General features: G+C 39.5%; 1 protein-coding gene across 5 annotated transcripts in view; it reads right to left on the bottom strand.

The window, feature by feature from the left end:
* The window catches only part of ABCC8 (ATP binding cassette subfamily C member 8), a 79,619-nt gene that overhangs the window by 36,179 nt on the left and 27,955 nt on the right, over positions 1-15,485 (bottom strand). For all 5 annotated transcript variants that reach the window (XR_010473268.1, XR_010473267.1, XM_065066101.1 and 2 more), the window contains 7 exons: positions 14,711-14,873; positions 10,022-10,062; positions 9,561-9,706; positions 5,180-5,285; positions 4,848-4,958; positions 2,821-2,896; positions 2,626-2,731 (listed from right to left, as the gene is read on the bottom strand). Coding sequence is in view for 3 of the 5 variants with exons in the window: in XM_065066101.1 (XP_064922173.1) it covers positions 2,626-2,731; positions 2,821-2,896; positions 4,848-4,958; positions 5,180-5,285; positions 9,561-9,706; positions 10,022-10,062; positions 14,711-14,873 (749 nt within the window). In the remaining 2 variants the exon portion in view is untranslated. The remainder of the gene's footprint in view (positions 1-2,625; positions 2,732-2,820; positions 2,897-4,847; positions 4,959-5,179; positions 5,286-9,560; positions 9,707-10,021; positions 10,063-14,710; positions 14,874-15,485) is intronic.

Below are 15,485 nucleotides of genomic sequence, written 5' to 3'. Positions count from 1 at the left end.
TACTCCAATTTACTCCAAAAAGACCTACACTATAAACTGCTCTGTGGACCAGAACCGGGTCTATTTCAAGTGAGATACCACCCAGGAGAAATTAGCATGGCATATACTATAATTATTTACTCAATAACCAGTCAAATCAATACTATTTACCATCTGTTCAGAATGCAAATAATGATTTCTCTATTTTTGTTAATCTCTAACCATATTATAAAATATTTATGCTGAGATGCTCTCAGCCTGCTTTCAACAAGGGGCAGTAATCTGAGCTGGATCTTCCAGACACACACTGTAATACAAACAACAAAATAAAATCACAAATGAGCCAGTGCTCACTTCTGATAAGATGCTTCCTAGCCCAGGAATAAACTGTATTTATTTTTAAGGTTTTGAAACAAATAATTTTTATAGGAAACAAATAAAGGTGATAAAAAGTTAATCTGGTTTTATCAATAGAGCATGGAGGCACAGAGGAGGGAAACGACTTGTGCAAGGTTATCCATTAGACCAAGGGAAAGGCCAGGAATAGAATCCAGATTTCCTGAGCACTGAGTGACATGTCAGCAGGATGTATCCTCCCATCTTCATAGCTGTGACCTTGGAGGAAGGGAAGGGGAAGGAAATTTGGAATGAAATCATTCAGGACTATTCCATAATGTGAATGACTGAAGCCAACCATTCGTTTCATCCCAAAGAACTGTAACAAGGATCTTACTGATTTTGGTGATGCATTTAATCCCCTGAGCCAAGACTAAGAGCTCTATTGATTACTTGATAAGATTACTCTCCTTGAACTTGGGATAATGTTGCATGTACCTGGTCAGGCATTAGTACTTTCTTATCAAATTAAGGGAGCTTTGATCAGATAGCTTTACAGCACAGGTGTGCAGCCTACACTGACCACATCCATCATCCTGAATAGACCAGAGGACACAGCAGCAGCTCTGAAAGATGAGACAAAACATAATCTGTCCCAGCGCAGCCAGCACTTACAGTGCTAGGATTGTTTCTGCCACAAGCCCCTTTATACATATCTGACAGATAGCAAAGCAAACGTGATAAAAACTGAATTTTACCTTGTGATACTTTGGCACATATAGAAGACATGAAAACCAGTTCTGACCTTTACACTGTAGTGAAGTACATACTTCTAAACATGTGCTATTTAAAAACACAGTCTGATCAGAACCATTGTGTCATCTGCTTTAGTTTAGCATCAGACATTCAAATTACACTTCTTAATCATGTTATGTCATCTGTAAAAAATTACAGTGTTGCTGAAATAAAATTAGTTCACCTAATAAGGCTGCATGGACTGTGTGTGGTTCCTCACCACGGTCTGACCATCTGCTTAGGGAAATGTGTTTTAATGGATAGACCACCACAGTCTGGAACTTTGGCTTCTGTTCTTGTCTCCTGCACCAGCTGAAAGGGTCACCTTCCTGTGTTTCATTTTCCCTACCTATAAAATAGGGAACCTTCCTTCCTTGTACTATTACTATTAAAGCACGTGCAATTCTGAGTAGTATGACTGGCTTACACATGAAGGCTAGATATAAATAATCTCTCTCTACAAATACTCAAAGAATTTGCGAGAATTGTTTAACAAAATCAGTGCAGAACCCACTGGGTAACAATGACTCTCTGTCCATCAGAGTGTGTGGTCTTGGCACACAGTTGCACTGTTGTTCCTTCATTCCAAATCACTTGAAATAAATTAATTGCTTCTCTAGGTTCTTCTGTAACTTGTCAACCTTTACCTACAAATAATTGTATCCCAAAAGGGACAGCACAGTCTGTATGGCTAGGAAGTCTAGTAGTGTAAAATAAACAGGCCAAAACTGTTCACACTTACTGATCAGACAGTATACTAGAGATGGCAGTAATTTACCACAAACCATGTACAGGAGTTACAGTATATGATACCTTCTGTCACTTAGTTTGAGGGTGAAGAGACCAAGTCTTAACAGTACAGCTGCTGGAGTTCAGAAGCATTTTTTTTCCTCCCTTCACGGCCAGTACGAAAGTTAAACACAAGTATAGACCATATCTGGCTGTCACAGTGCAACTGCTGCGTCACCTGGGGAAAGGTGGGAAGGACACAGCTATCTCCCTCTTGTCAAAACAGGCAGGATGCTCTGGGGGAGTACCCTGAGGTCACTGCCACTTGTAAAAATCTCTTCAATTTCTCAGGCACTAGACCAGTGCTGGGATGGAGCACATATCTAAAAGAATGATCCAGGGATCACTCCTGGTGAGCTGGCACCTCTTTATAGTTTCATTCAAAGACCGGTGCTCAGGCCTGAAAGTGCAAATGCTGTTCTGCAGCAGCACAACACTTCAGCTAATTAATTCTGATCCCAAATTAGTTACAATTTCACTCAGGTTATGTTGCTGGAGTGCAGAATGCACAAGTATGGTTATATATTCCAATTAATGGAACAGATAGCTTGTTTGACCCTGGCTGGGGGGTTCTTCCTGATGTGCTACCCTACGGTTAGCATAAGGTTTTTGTCTGGACTGTATATCTAACAAAATCTCTAACACCACGAAAAGGTTCCCAGGATAGATTTTGGCATTTTTCTGTATCACTACTCAACTCAAGCTTGAATTTTTAAATAGCACTACCTGCTCCAGAATATGTTCCCAGAGATCTTCTGCATCTCACCAAGTATGGCTAGCAAGAGAGATGACTTACCGCAGCCAACCTGTCCTACAATCATTGTTAACTGACCTGTAGGAGAAGAAGACATAAATAAACTTCCGATTAACCACATAATCACAGAAAAGTATCTATTCTGTACATTTGATGTCATTTTGTACCTTGAGGGATTCGGATATCAATGTTGGACAATGCTGGAGGACCTTCGGGTGTCCAAGTGAAAAATCCATTTGTGATCTATGCGAAGATGGAGAGAAACAAGAAACAGAAAACCAGCTTTAGAGCTGACTTCTTTTTTTCAACATCAGAGACATCACGCCTGCCTTCATCACACTGAGCACAGGAACAGAATTAGCCTTTGCTCAAAGCAGGAGACAGATCTTTAAGTGACTGATTTTCTAAAGGCCTGTATTCTGATGTGCACAAATCTCTGAACTCAAATAAGCATGACAAATAAAAAATGATTAAAAATTCCTGAGGAAAAGTTTGCTATCTAGGGTTTCTTTAGTTTTGTTATGTGTAAGATGGGCACATTAAGTAAGTGAAATTATTATGATACCATTAAATTATAGGCAAGGTCATGGTTTGCTCTCTGCAGAGCACTGAATGTCACTCTAGACACACTGCAGCATATACAATAATTACATGGTCCAAATTACAAGCAGATTTGCAGAACTTTCCACAGAAATTAGATGTTGCTGCCTATTACAGTATTTTCCTTTTTATTTCTGATGGAATTCTCAGGTAACCTACACTTTGCTAGATACAGAAATCTTTTCATTGAAAAAGACAAAAAACAAGAAACAAAGACTGTTCAGGCCTTTAAACAGAGGAGATTTTCATGGATACTGTGAAAAATTGGAAACAGGAAACAATTTTAAAAGGCCTGTATTTATACAGGACCCTCTTCTCTCTTTTTTACAGAGGCACTGAACCCTTCAAAGCCTTTCAGGAACACAAGGTACCACATTCCTTGATCTGAGTGGAATGGGACAATTTTCTCCTGCCTTGGAGAAAAACAGTGATACTGTTATCTTGGGAAACAACCTGAAAAAAGGAGCAAAAGAAAGTGCAGTGTTCCTCTCTCCAGATTACTGAAGGCAGCCAGAAGATCCTCTCTCAGAAAATGCCCCTCTACGGGCAACAGCTACAGACAGACAGAACTTAGAAACAGCAGAAATTCCCTGACCCAGGTGCCACCAGAGACAATGTCAGCAGATGGAGCCACGGATTACAGCTGGTCCTGGGTTTCTGCTCATTATAAACACTGTCCTTAGAGTGGTTACTGCTCTGTCCCCTCCTGTGTGACAGACTCCTTTGTTGTCGCCCCAGGGTGTCCTTTGATCCAACACCCTCATCAAAACCCTCTCTCAAATATTGCTCTTATTTTCCTGGAAGTCTATTCAAGAAGGATCCTGCACCAAAGCAGCACGTCAGATGACAGCCTCTAAAAAAAAAAACAACATAAAAGCACTACCAGTTGTCCTACTTAGTCCCACAAAACTGAATTATTCATTCTTTCATGTTGGAAATGCAAATGTAATAGCAGCCTTGCTAAATAAACAGTGTCATCACTATAACAACCATCACAATTTTTATTACTTCTTCCAAATTAAGATTATCAGTCTTCAAAGTGGTGTGGGTAATTTTTCTTCAAAGAATTTAGGTCTTTGGGAATTAGTATTTAACTTCATCTTGAAAGGCTACTAGGAATTCTAAAAGAGGAAGACCAGTGACAAAATTATTTTAAAAATGTCTAAACCAAATTCTTCTTGGTTTTGTTCACATAGTTTTTCTGTACAGGCATTGGAAATGGAAGAAGAAGTCTGGCATACGTAAAAGGTCGGACCAGATGATCTTTCGAGTTCCCTTCCAACCTGGGCTGTTCTACATTCTAAGTCGGATATTTTTGTCATGAGAGCAGGGCTAATGACTTAAACACTTCAAATGGAAAATTGCTGAGTGAAATCTAGAGGGATATACACAGTTAATCACAACACAGAAATCAGTAGTCAGTTATTAAAATGGAAGACAGAAAACAAATGTGAAGGTTAATCTCTAACATGAGCACGAGCGTCTGACAGTTCACATCAAGTGCTGGTTCTCGAATTTGAAGCTGCCATCAGAACACAAAAGTGACAATTAGTGAGCTACAGTAACAGTGTTATTAGAGTGACCTTCATATCACCTTTACACAAAAATCATCTGGTTCTGTGATGTTAATGGGTCTTCTCATGTGAGAGCTGTAATTGTTCCAGTCGTCCCTGGCAGGCCTCTTGCGGTTGACAACCTTGAGCGGCTGTGCAAAATCAGAAAGACACAAATATGCAGTCATTGGTGGCTGTACTGGCAAAATGTCCTAAACACAAGCAACCATGTTATGGCCTATACAGCTCAGGGTATTAAAAAGAGTTTTTGTAATTGCAAAAAATAATCAGTAGGAAATGAAAAAGTAAAAAAAATTATTCTGGGTTCAAATTACTCCAGCCACTTCACCTGCAATTAAACATAATTACTCACCACTGCCTGGTATTTGCTGTGATTATCTGTACTTATTAGCTCTGAAGATTTATCATGCTCTTCTCCAATTTCTTCACTTGACAGGAATTCACTCAGTTTCTGCACACTGAAAGGGAAAAAATGGTATTATATCTCAACCTGGAATACAAAACTTTCGTTCACTGCTATGTTTATTGTAGAGCATCCCTTTTATTATTTCAACCACTACCTGCTGTATAGTTTGTTTGTTTTCATTTTGTTACAAGTGTATGAAAATGTGCGATGAGAAGGTGCAAGGAAGGTGACAAAACCTGCCCTGTTGTCTGTTAACAGCCCTGATATTTTAATGGTTTTTGCAGATGCTTCTCAGGTTTTTTGCTTTCTGATACCACCAGAGAGATTGGATTCGATGATCCTTGTGGGTTCCTTCCAGCTGAGGACGTTCTATGATTCTATGATTACGTAAAAGATGTTTTTCGGCACTTGGTGGGATGCAGACAAGCTACAACAGTAGCTCATTTTGAAGCCACATGCTGAAGCAGAGTTAATACCATTCGCGTCACTGAAGTGTTGCACAGTCAATCCTAATGAACGCTTTTAGGAACACTAGGAATCTGATGAAATCCGTACACCGTGAGGTAAATTCAGCTGGCTATGATGAAATACAAAGTGAGGTAACATAATAAAGCAATATACCTTAACAGGACAGTATTCAACAGATGAGATATAAAAAGAATTCTGACAACCAGCAACAAAATAGAATGCATAAAATCTTCCCAAGCTGTTTAAGATTTAATTAGCTAAGAGATAATGTGCCTTTATTTTGACATTTAACAGATCATGACATCTATTTTGTCTTTGTACCTGACTTTATAAAATGTCTGTCTAATCTACTCATAGGGCCAGCAAATGAAATTTGTAAAGGAAGTGGACTGAATTATGCACTCAACATCAAAGGGGCTCAAGCAGCTGGAAATGAGTTAACTATCAGTCTCCAAAATGATAAAGTGCCAGATGGCCTTAGGTTCCTAAAAATAAATTTATGGAGAAGCACTAAAAAAATTTATTTCAATATTTAGCCTTGGGCAAACTGTGGAGAAACAGACAAATTATGCCACTGTAGCATAGTGATCCACGACTACCTGCTAGTATACAAATCTTAAAAAAAAAAATTTAAAAACACAGCATTTAATTTGCATTCCACTGCCAAGCATTTCTGCATCAGGAGACTTATGTTCCTCCAAGAACCTTATGAGATACCCCACTGGTGCCAAACCAGTGCCTGCCCAAGGCAGCACAGGACAGCCTGAGACCAACTGTCTGAACAGCTGGCGCTTGTCCTGCAAGCGGAGATCAATACCACCTGGGGTCTCCCTCGGAGAGAACTGATTCTACAGTTCTGTCAACCTGGGGTGAATCTAGCTAGAGCAGCTACTGCAATCTAAGCAACTGAAAAGCGGGAGGATAGCTATTTGGGATGGGACAGGAGGAGTACTAACTCAATTTATGCTCAGTGCTGGACCAAAATTTCTTAATGGGAAGGTCTGTTAAATCAAAGGAAGAAATCAGAAGTCCCACCACTAGACATATTTATATCTATTTGCATAAAGCTCTGGAAAACAGGGCTAGTAATGATCTTGCATTTATGTTCAGTAAACCAGATATTTAAAAGAACATTTTAAATGTCTTTAAATGAACCAAATTATGGTTTAGATGCCACCCATATGGAGCTGCTTTGCAGCTGCACCTACATTCTTTATAGGAAAATTACTCTGACATAATAATAATTGCTCTGAAGGTCTAAAGAGCAAATAGAAAAGTCACCCGTATGTCTGCTGTGGGGTCTAGAGGGGGAAGAAGAGAAGATAGCAAACATATGCTTGGACCATGCACACCCAAACAAGACCATGTCTCTATTAAGCCATTCAATAATTTGATTTTTGCTCTCTGGTTGTGTATCAAGGTGGCTGTATTCCAAGTGCCAAGACTTCTCTCTGCAAGCCCTTTGCCCAGTGCTCTGCTTAATGCTGGAATTGCTTTTCCTGTGGCAATTACTGAGAAAACACAGTTTCACTGTGAGAAAATCTTTTGTTAGAGGCAGCAACTCATATTTCAGGATGGCACACCATTCTACACTCATAAAGAATAAAAAAAATACGTTCTCTGCAGAGTTTTTGCTGACATTGCAATTTCACTGGTATTCCAATATCTCCATGGGGGACCTTATATTTAAGCTGCAGAATAGACGTATTGATTAAAACATGGTTATTTGCACAGCTGACTGAAAAAGCGGTTTCATATTATGTATCTTACTGATACATAATACCACTCTTGCTACTTGACCTTTGCTGATGGAAAATGGTACACTGTAGCTTTGTCCTTGAAGACCTCAGATTTCAGAAATACATCAATTGGCTGCTTAGTTTTAATTTTCAACGGCACAAACACTTTTGAAAAAAAAAAAAACAACTTTCCAAAGATATAACAGAGTTTCTCATCTCCCTAAAGAATTTCAACAGTTCTCCCTCTCAGAAGCAAACACCCTGGCCCTGTAACTTAGAAAGTTTGCAAGGGCCCAATGTGGAATAGAAGCTTTGGAATGAGTCAGTTGTTCTGATAGCATCCATGACAATCCATGGGGATGCTTTGCAGCTGGGCACATGTGTAATGATAAAAGATACTGACAACCTTATTTGTGGAGCATCAGAGACTACAGCCAATATCAGCATAGCAGGGATTCTGAAGTACCTGAGATGCAAAGCCAGTGACACCCTTCTTAGTATCCTGTATGTGCTGGTTTCACTGCTGGATCATCTTCACTTAGTTCCTCTTTGTCTCTATGGGAGAAGCTGTCTCATGTCCTTGCTAAAACCAATTAGAATATCTCAGCCTAAAGAAATCTGAAGTACAATTTCAACAAGCTAACTTACCTTTACCCAGTCTTACTGCTCAGCTGCTTGTTAGAGGAAAGGCATAACAGCAGGACAGAGTTATAGCAAGTAAACTTTAGTTGTGCTCAATTAGCACAAACAATTTTCTAATAACTGTCTGCTTTTTCACATTTACCAAACTATTTAAGCAAGCATGTGTTTGCATGAGCTGAAAATATCCGGCACATGCTTCCAAAATATTTCCGAAAAGGATGGACTGCTCAGAGCGGCAGCAGCAGCACTAGGAGCAATGCACTCTGGAACACTACCTGGGTCACTGCGATGCAGAGAGCCAGGAACACAAGGATCCCATCAACTTTGTTACGGAGGCTGAACTGTGAGATTCTTGTCTGCACTATAAACGGCAAGAAGAGAACTACAGAATAACTCATGAACGACTCCCTGGCTAGCAACAATTAATACTTGGTGGATACTAACCGCTTTAGACTTGTTCCTGCACCATTAACAGTCACACAATTCATTTACAAACAAATCCTTAGACAAGCCAAAATAGATGTCCATTACCATTGGTAGTGCAGGCCCCCAGATACTTTGCTGGCTGCAATCTTGCCATGACTCTAGGGACTACCACAGCGGCTGCAAAACACTTCATGCCAGCCACTGATGTGCTCAGATTTCACGCTTGTTAGGAGACGGGACACAGCTGTGACTTTGTATTGTCAGGGAATCTTAAAACAGTGAGGCCAATTTCAGCCTCCTGCTGTAGTCTCCTTTCCATCTCCAAAGTGACACAAAGGCAATTAAGCAAGGGCTGGTGTCCAATATCTGCGCCATAGTTTAGACAATCTCTTAGGACAGCTATATTGGAGGCCACAAGGACATCCTAATAAAGTAAGAAGCCCAAACTCTCTCTTCCTCCTCAATCAGTCAGGTAGAATTACACCACAGATGAAAAAATTAAGGGGTTTTTACACAAGTTGATACTCAAAACTCCCAGTGAAATATCATTTCTACTCACTGATATTTCAGTTTTCAAACACTCAGACTAACATGTTCGTAAGAGAGTAAAATTTAATCAATGAGGACAAGTGATACACAGTGAAATACTTGTGCTCCTGTGATTACATTTTTCAATTCTACATCCTTGACGGAGAGAAACATTTGGGTGATTTACCAAATTCAATCTTCGGTACATTTTCACTTCCTTTCTTGTTACCACATATATGTTGCATACAGTACCAATATATTAATAGCTCAACTCATTCTACACAATGAAGTACTAGCTGTGGACCACAAAATATTGGTTGTGACAATTCTATCAGCTAAGAACTTGGCCCACATGGTACAAAACCAAGGGAACCATGCAAGGTAAAAAATTGAGAAGCAATTTACAACAACAACAGATAAACAATCACAACGTATTTCTAAACTTACATTTCAAAAATGAGCATTAGACATATTCTTAAAAGTCAGGGAGGTGGTAACAAAGTTATTAATTTTACAGTTCTCACCTTACTAATGCTTTGACAGTGGATCTAACCACACTGGAGAGCAGGAACAATGGAGACACAAGAATATGAAACAAGGAGATGGAGGCAAATGCCACGGATGGGGAGAAGTCAGCCTTTCTTGTCAGATGAGCATGGACTACAAATGTCTACAAAGATACAGACATCATCATCATCAGTGTTTTGCCATAAAGAAGGAAATGCACAAAAATTTCATTTTTCATAAGCATTTCATTTCTGGAATCTTAATTTATAGATTACTAACAGTTTGGGACAGTGCAGCATACGGTGTATTCCTGGCTGCTTCTGGCCACAGTTGACAAGTGGCCTTTGTCCATTCTTTCCCAGAAGAATTGCAAATGTGTAGCAGGTTTGCATGCTGAACTCCTTCTTCCTCATTTCCACATCGCTTATACTTAAAAATGCAGTTGTAATTAACACTACTTAGAAAAGTCCATACTTACTATAAGTACAGCTGCAATCGGTATTGCTGCATTCATAAAAACTGTGAAGGAAAACATGTAGGAACTTTTAGCAACAATTTCCATTCAGACATGCTAAATGTTAAAATACTAGTAGCACTCATTTACAATGGTATCCTGTATGCTTAAGATAGGATAAAATGCACAACTATATACAGGCATCAGTACATCGTTTTTAAATGCCTACAGTTTACTTCCCTTCATGTCACCAGAACAGACAGAACCCAGCAGTGCGCTGGTGACTCAGGTACTGCTCCTGAGCCGCAGCCAGCTCACAGGCAGTTCAGGCGAGGGAAGCTGCAGGTCCTCAGCCCACAACAGGCAGAAAGGCCGAGCTGGTGACAGGTCTGACAGGCAACTGGAATACCTGACAGTGAGAGGAAAGGTGTCCCAGCAGAGGCTGCCCAGGTCAGAGTGCTGGGACAGCCCTGCCGCTGGCTGCACTCCCAGCTCTGCCCCAGCCTGCAGCCCAGTGGCACGACCTCCTGGGAGAGCCACCAGCACCTGCAGCAAGGTGTGACTGCCCCTGGGGCACCACTTCTGAGGTACGGGGCTTTGTGCTCCCCTCAGGTTTCAGGATGCACTTCAAAGTGTACAGAAAGATTTGCAACCCTGCACTGTATCATTGACTCGGTTTATTCTTATAGAGGACTTACTCATAATCACTGCTTCTTTGGCAAGCTTGGCTCCTTTGTGAATGTTCTTGGGAGCTTGATACAGGTTCTGAGGGCATTTAAATGTGGTACAGCTTTGATTTCACCTGTGCCCTGAGTTATTAAAATGCAAACAATGAACCAGTTTCCTCCCTGACCTCGAGCAGTGTCTGTCTTGGTGCTCCGGACTCCCTCACCGTAGCAACTCATACGCTATAGCATTCAGGGGTTATTAAACACATAGATGGAGAAAAGCAAGCAAATACCATTTCTGTATAGGGATCTCTTTTAGATGGGGCAGGAAAATGGGTTAAGAATGCAATAAAAAATAAACAGTTATCCATCTGGGAGCTTGAGTCAGAACCAGAGCTACAGTTTTACCCCACGTCTGTCCCCTCTTTTGCAACCTGAGGATATCACTCTTCATTTTGACATTTGCTCAGTTTTGTTTCATGAAGCAAACAATAGAGGGAAATAATAGAATCTATAGCTAAAAATATAATTAAATTATCAGTACACATGTAACCAAAAAGAAAGTGGCCAGCCACTTACTTTTTGTTTAAACTGTGCCTGATCTTTTTCTCCTACTAGGTACAGCAAATGTTCAGGCAGTAAAAGCATTCCCCAGTCACTGCACCTGAAGTAGAGTATCACCATTTGACCCACCAATGCTTCTGGTTGACTCTTGGCCATCCTTTTCTGGGCATAAAACCCCTGAAGAACTTAACATCCTGTCACACATTCCTTTTCCCTACATTTAGTTCTTTAATGAATCCTGTGACATACTTGTAAACTCTGTACTCCAGCATGAATAAAATAGCTGTGTTATTTCATGTAGCTCTAATTCCTTGACATAGGAGAGTGCTTGAAAATACAGATATATTTCTTTATATATTACCAAAATAAAAGCTTAGCCTTTGAAAGACAAATATGCATTAAAGCCTTGACATGCATGGTTTATTCCTTCACGTCTGGGGGAAAAAAAAAAATTCTGAGGAAAATGTGCTGTTCTGTGTTGGAATACAGATTCTTAATGATTCTACTTCCTGCCCAGTTTTCCCACTTTGTATAAACCTGAGGTAGTTACAGCACAGAAAACTTGAAAAAGTGAAGCTCACTGCCTGCATCTATGGACTACTTAATTCTATTAAATCCCTGCATCTGCAATTTGCCTTTGAGACTGCTGTAGTACACGAGTTTGCTTTTATGAATGAATCTGACGAGGGAACCTAGCAAAGCTGATAAACTTCTCAGAGATGGATCCTGCTTTTCTGCTGCCTACAGGATGAGATCACACCTGTCAAATGCAAACCTGGACAGATTAAATATACTGTAGGGTTGGCAAAGCCCGCTGCAGTTAAGGCAGCTAGGGTCACTTGGTGGCTCACAAGAAGTCAATCTGAATTTTGCTGTTCTGTGAAAGTACCGGTACATCTAAGGACTTCAAACACCTTCTTTCAAGCAAACAAATAAGGGCTTATTGAGACATTAGAATTTGGTAATTTTATTTTTATTTTTCCAGTTATGCCAGAATGTCCAGAATAATAAAATGTTTTCTAACATAAATTTAGTTTGCAGCTAAGACTTTTGGTTTAATTACACTGGGTGAAAAGTACTTTGTTACTGGAAAGAGGCAGATTGAAAACTGGAAAAAACATTTTCAGTTGTTTCTGAATATTTTAGGATAGTAACTACTGTTACTTTCATGTGAGAAAGCCTGGAGTTATTTTGCTTCTGACAGATCAGGCAAAAATTCATTTCTTTAGTCTCTGTCTTTCCTGAATATATAGTGTATATTAAATCCTGTAAAACTGAACATAGGATAATCTATCTTACTAATGAGTAGGAAAAAAGCTACATAGGAATCTTCTTTGCTACAGTTAAAGAATTCACCGTCAAAACTCAAAAAGTGTCACTACCAACTTTACAACCCAGCTTTGATTCTGGTGGGTACATTTCATTAAAATTATAGGGAGAGTTAATGTCTATAATAGCTCTTTTAGTACACATGAACAATTCCATATATGTATAAACTGGATCCAGGCACAGGGGTGAGGCAGATGAAATCCAATTTCCATGCGGTCTTGAAATGGAATTTTCTTGTGGTCTAGCAACTATTACCCTGAAACTTGTAGGTATATTTTCTGCAATCCAAAGCAAATCTATTCCTCCTTAACAGAAGCAGGTCCAACCACACTCTTTCATTCATGCTAATAGCTAAGTATACTTAGAAAATTATTCCAGAGTCTATTTAACACAATAAGTTAAAAAAATAAATTTAAAAAAATAATAATCTTTGTTTTTGTTCTATGAAGTGTCTGCAATCCTCTTGTGAAATCACACCTTCACTATAATATTAGCTAACATGCTTTGTGCTAATTATGCCTATCATTCTATTGATAGTTAAGGTAAGAAAACTGGCAAATTCTCCTATATTTATGTTCCCCATGTAGTGTGCTAAAGTGGAAGTTCGTAAAGATCAGTGTAAGTTCTGCTAAAGACAGAGGGTGCAAGGAACTCCTAGGCTGAAACTATAGGAACTATTTGTAAGACAAAATGATATGCAAGAACATTAAAAAGCTGTACTGGTTTACCCCAGCTGAGAAACTGATTCAGTGTGTCTTACATACACACAAATATCAGGTTTAGTACAAACAAGAATGCAAACATAGACATTGTTTCAAGAAGCTCCAGTGCTTATTTAGAACTGTTTCTTTCTAGAATAGTCCGTACTCTTGGGAAGAATACACCTTTTTGTAGCTGTTACAAATGATACTGTGAGGGAGGATTTAAAATCAAATAAGCCTCCACAGCTCCTTCAGGCCTACAGCTGAACCTGTGGCTCTGACTATAAATAGATTTCAATGCCACATGAAGTAGTGCAAACAAAGGGAGCCCATCTGTGTTGATCTGGGTGTAGGATGGAGTTTCTGGTCAGACAATCTACTCCAGCTAAATTCTGTTTTACATCAGAATGGAAACTACTCTCCAAGCACAGAGAGCTCAGGACCCCCTGAGAGAAATTCTGGTCTCACAAGTCAATGAAAACCTCAAATTAATGTCAGTTAAATTCAGTGGGATCAGGATCTTTCCCTCAGGGTGCATTACCCGTGTTATCACTTGGCTGGGAAGAAAGTCAGCTGCATGTCTCTTGGGTGAAAGAAATCAAACAACAGTAACCTGGAAGTTATTTTCATAAGGAGTAACCTTCCTTATTAATCTATAAGGTATTTGTACAGATAGCTTATGGCATTTGAATCTTCTCACCAAAAGTTCCCATTTCATTAACATCTTCCAGGTTTTATGAACAGCATTTTTCAGTATGACTTTACTATTTATTTCTGAAGTATTACAGTAGCAATTATACAGGTATTGCATATGATCTCCATAAATACATAGTTCAATTCACCCTAGGTCTTCTAAAAAGGATGATAAATTACTTTAAGCAGCTTGAAAGACAACAGGAGACAAAAGAATCAGGATACGGAATGACAAAATTGCCAAGATTCTCATATTTTACCTTTTTAGGATACAGAAATGCTTTTAAGAATCATTTATTTTTATAAGAAATCCAAATTGAGTAAGGAAGTCTAAGTACCATCTATTGAAGCTTCAATTAAAAGACAATTCCTGTCAGATATTATGATACACTATATTGTGCAAAACGCAGGAGGAGAAGAAAAAGAAACATCTACAAAGGCTTCATCCTGAATATTAGGCTATATAGGGCAATACTGCTGGCTGAAGGTAGCCTGTGAAACACTTGTCCCTAAAAGCTTTTCTCCAGAAAGCTAATGTTATGAAGCATTAATCTTGACTTTCTTTTAGGCATATTTCCCATACAGGCAAAATTCTACTGAATTAAATGGAAAGTCTGACTAAATGGAAAGTGAGTAGAATGGATAAGAGCCTAAAGCAACTGAAACAATCTCAACAGAGAAATGGTAAGCTCATTAGTAGCTAATAATGCAGTAGTACTTCAGCTGAACAATGGATCAGAATGAAAGAAAAGACTTACTGGATATGGAGGTATAAAGGGCAAAAGACTTGAGGCTAGTCATTTCTTTTTGTCTGGTTTCCTCTACGCTGCTATGAAAGATGTGTTCCCAAGCATAGAGTTTAAGGAGCTTAATGCCTCGAAGCATCTCATTTGTCTTCTTCAGCCTCTCATTGGAGTACTCCTGAAACATTTACATACATGTTTACTTAGTATAATTAAGGTACTTCTCCCTTAAACATAAAGATCACGCAAAAACTTTATGCAGCCCCTTGTAATCAGTCAGGTATACTTTACTAGTTCTGTCCATTCAGCTGTTACTGTTTTTCACAAATATGAGCTTCCCTAGAGCTCAAGGGAGGAGGCAGTTGGCTTGCACTCCTAAATCATATAGCTTGTACCGAAAATATTACTCCTCTGTCAGCTTTCTGATCACTTGCAAGGCAGACTCTCATGACTTCTGCTGCCCAGCATATTGATGATGTACAGAAGAGACCAGAACACAGCAACAAGCTACCACTTGGCACATCGCTCTGCCCAGCCAATGTGATGTAGAACATCGGTGCCACGTTTCAAAGCAGCGAGGCCACATGAGCAAGAAGCTGTGCTGCTGTAGGTAACCTTGACTCTGAGCAGAGCCAGCTGGCTCAGGCACAGAATTACACTGGTAATATTATATTCCCAGTAAAGCACAAGTGGAAGTTGTGCTGCTTCCAGCTTTCAGGCTAGCTCAATGATCTTTGTACTGTGTTATGTTGCACAGTGGCAACATTTCTAGCACAAAACATGCTGGTCC

This window comes from Columba livia, chromosome 5 (genome assembly GCF_036013475.1).
Source record: "Columba livia isolate bColLiv1 breed racing homer chromosome 5, bColLiv1.pat.W.v2, whole genome shotgun sequence".
Classification (NCBI taxonomy): domain Eukaryota; kingdom Metazoa; phylum Chordata; class Aves; order Columbiformes; family Columbidae; genus Columba; species Columba livia.
Note: the sequence above shows the minus strand (reverse complement) of the source record. Positions and strands in the feature narration are given on the sequence as shown.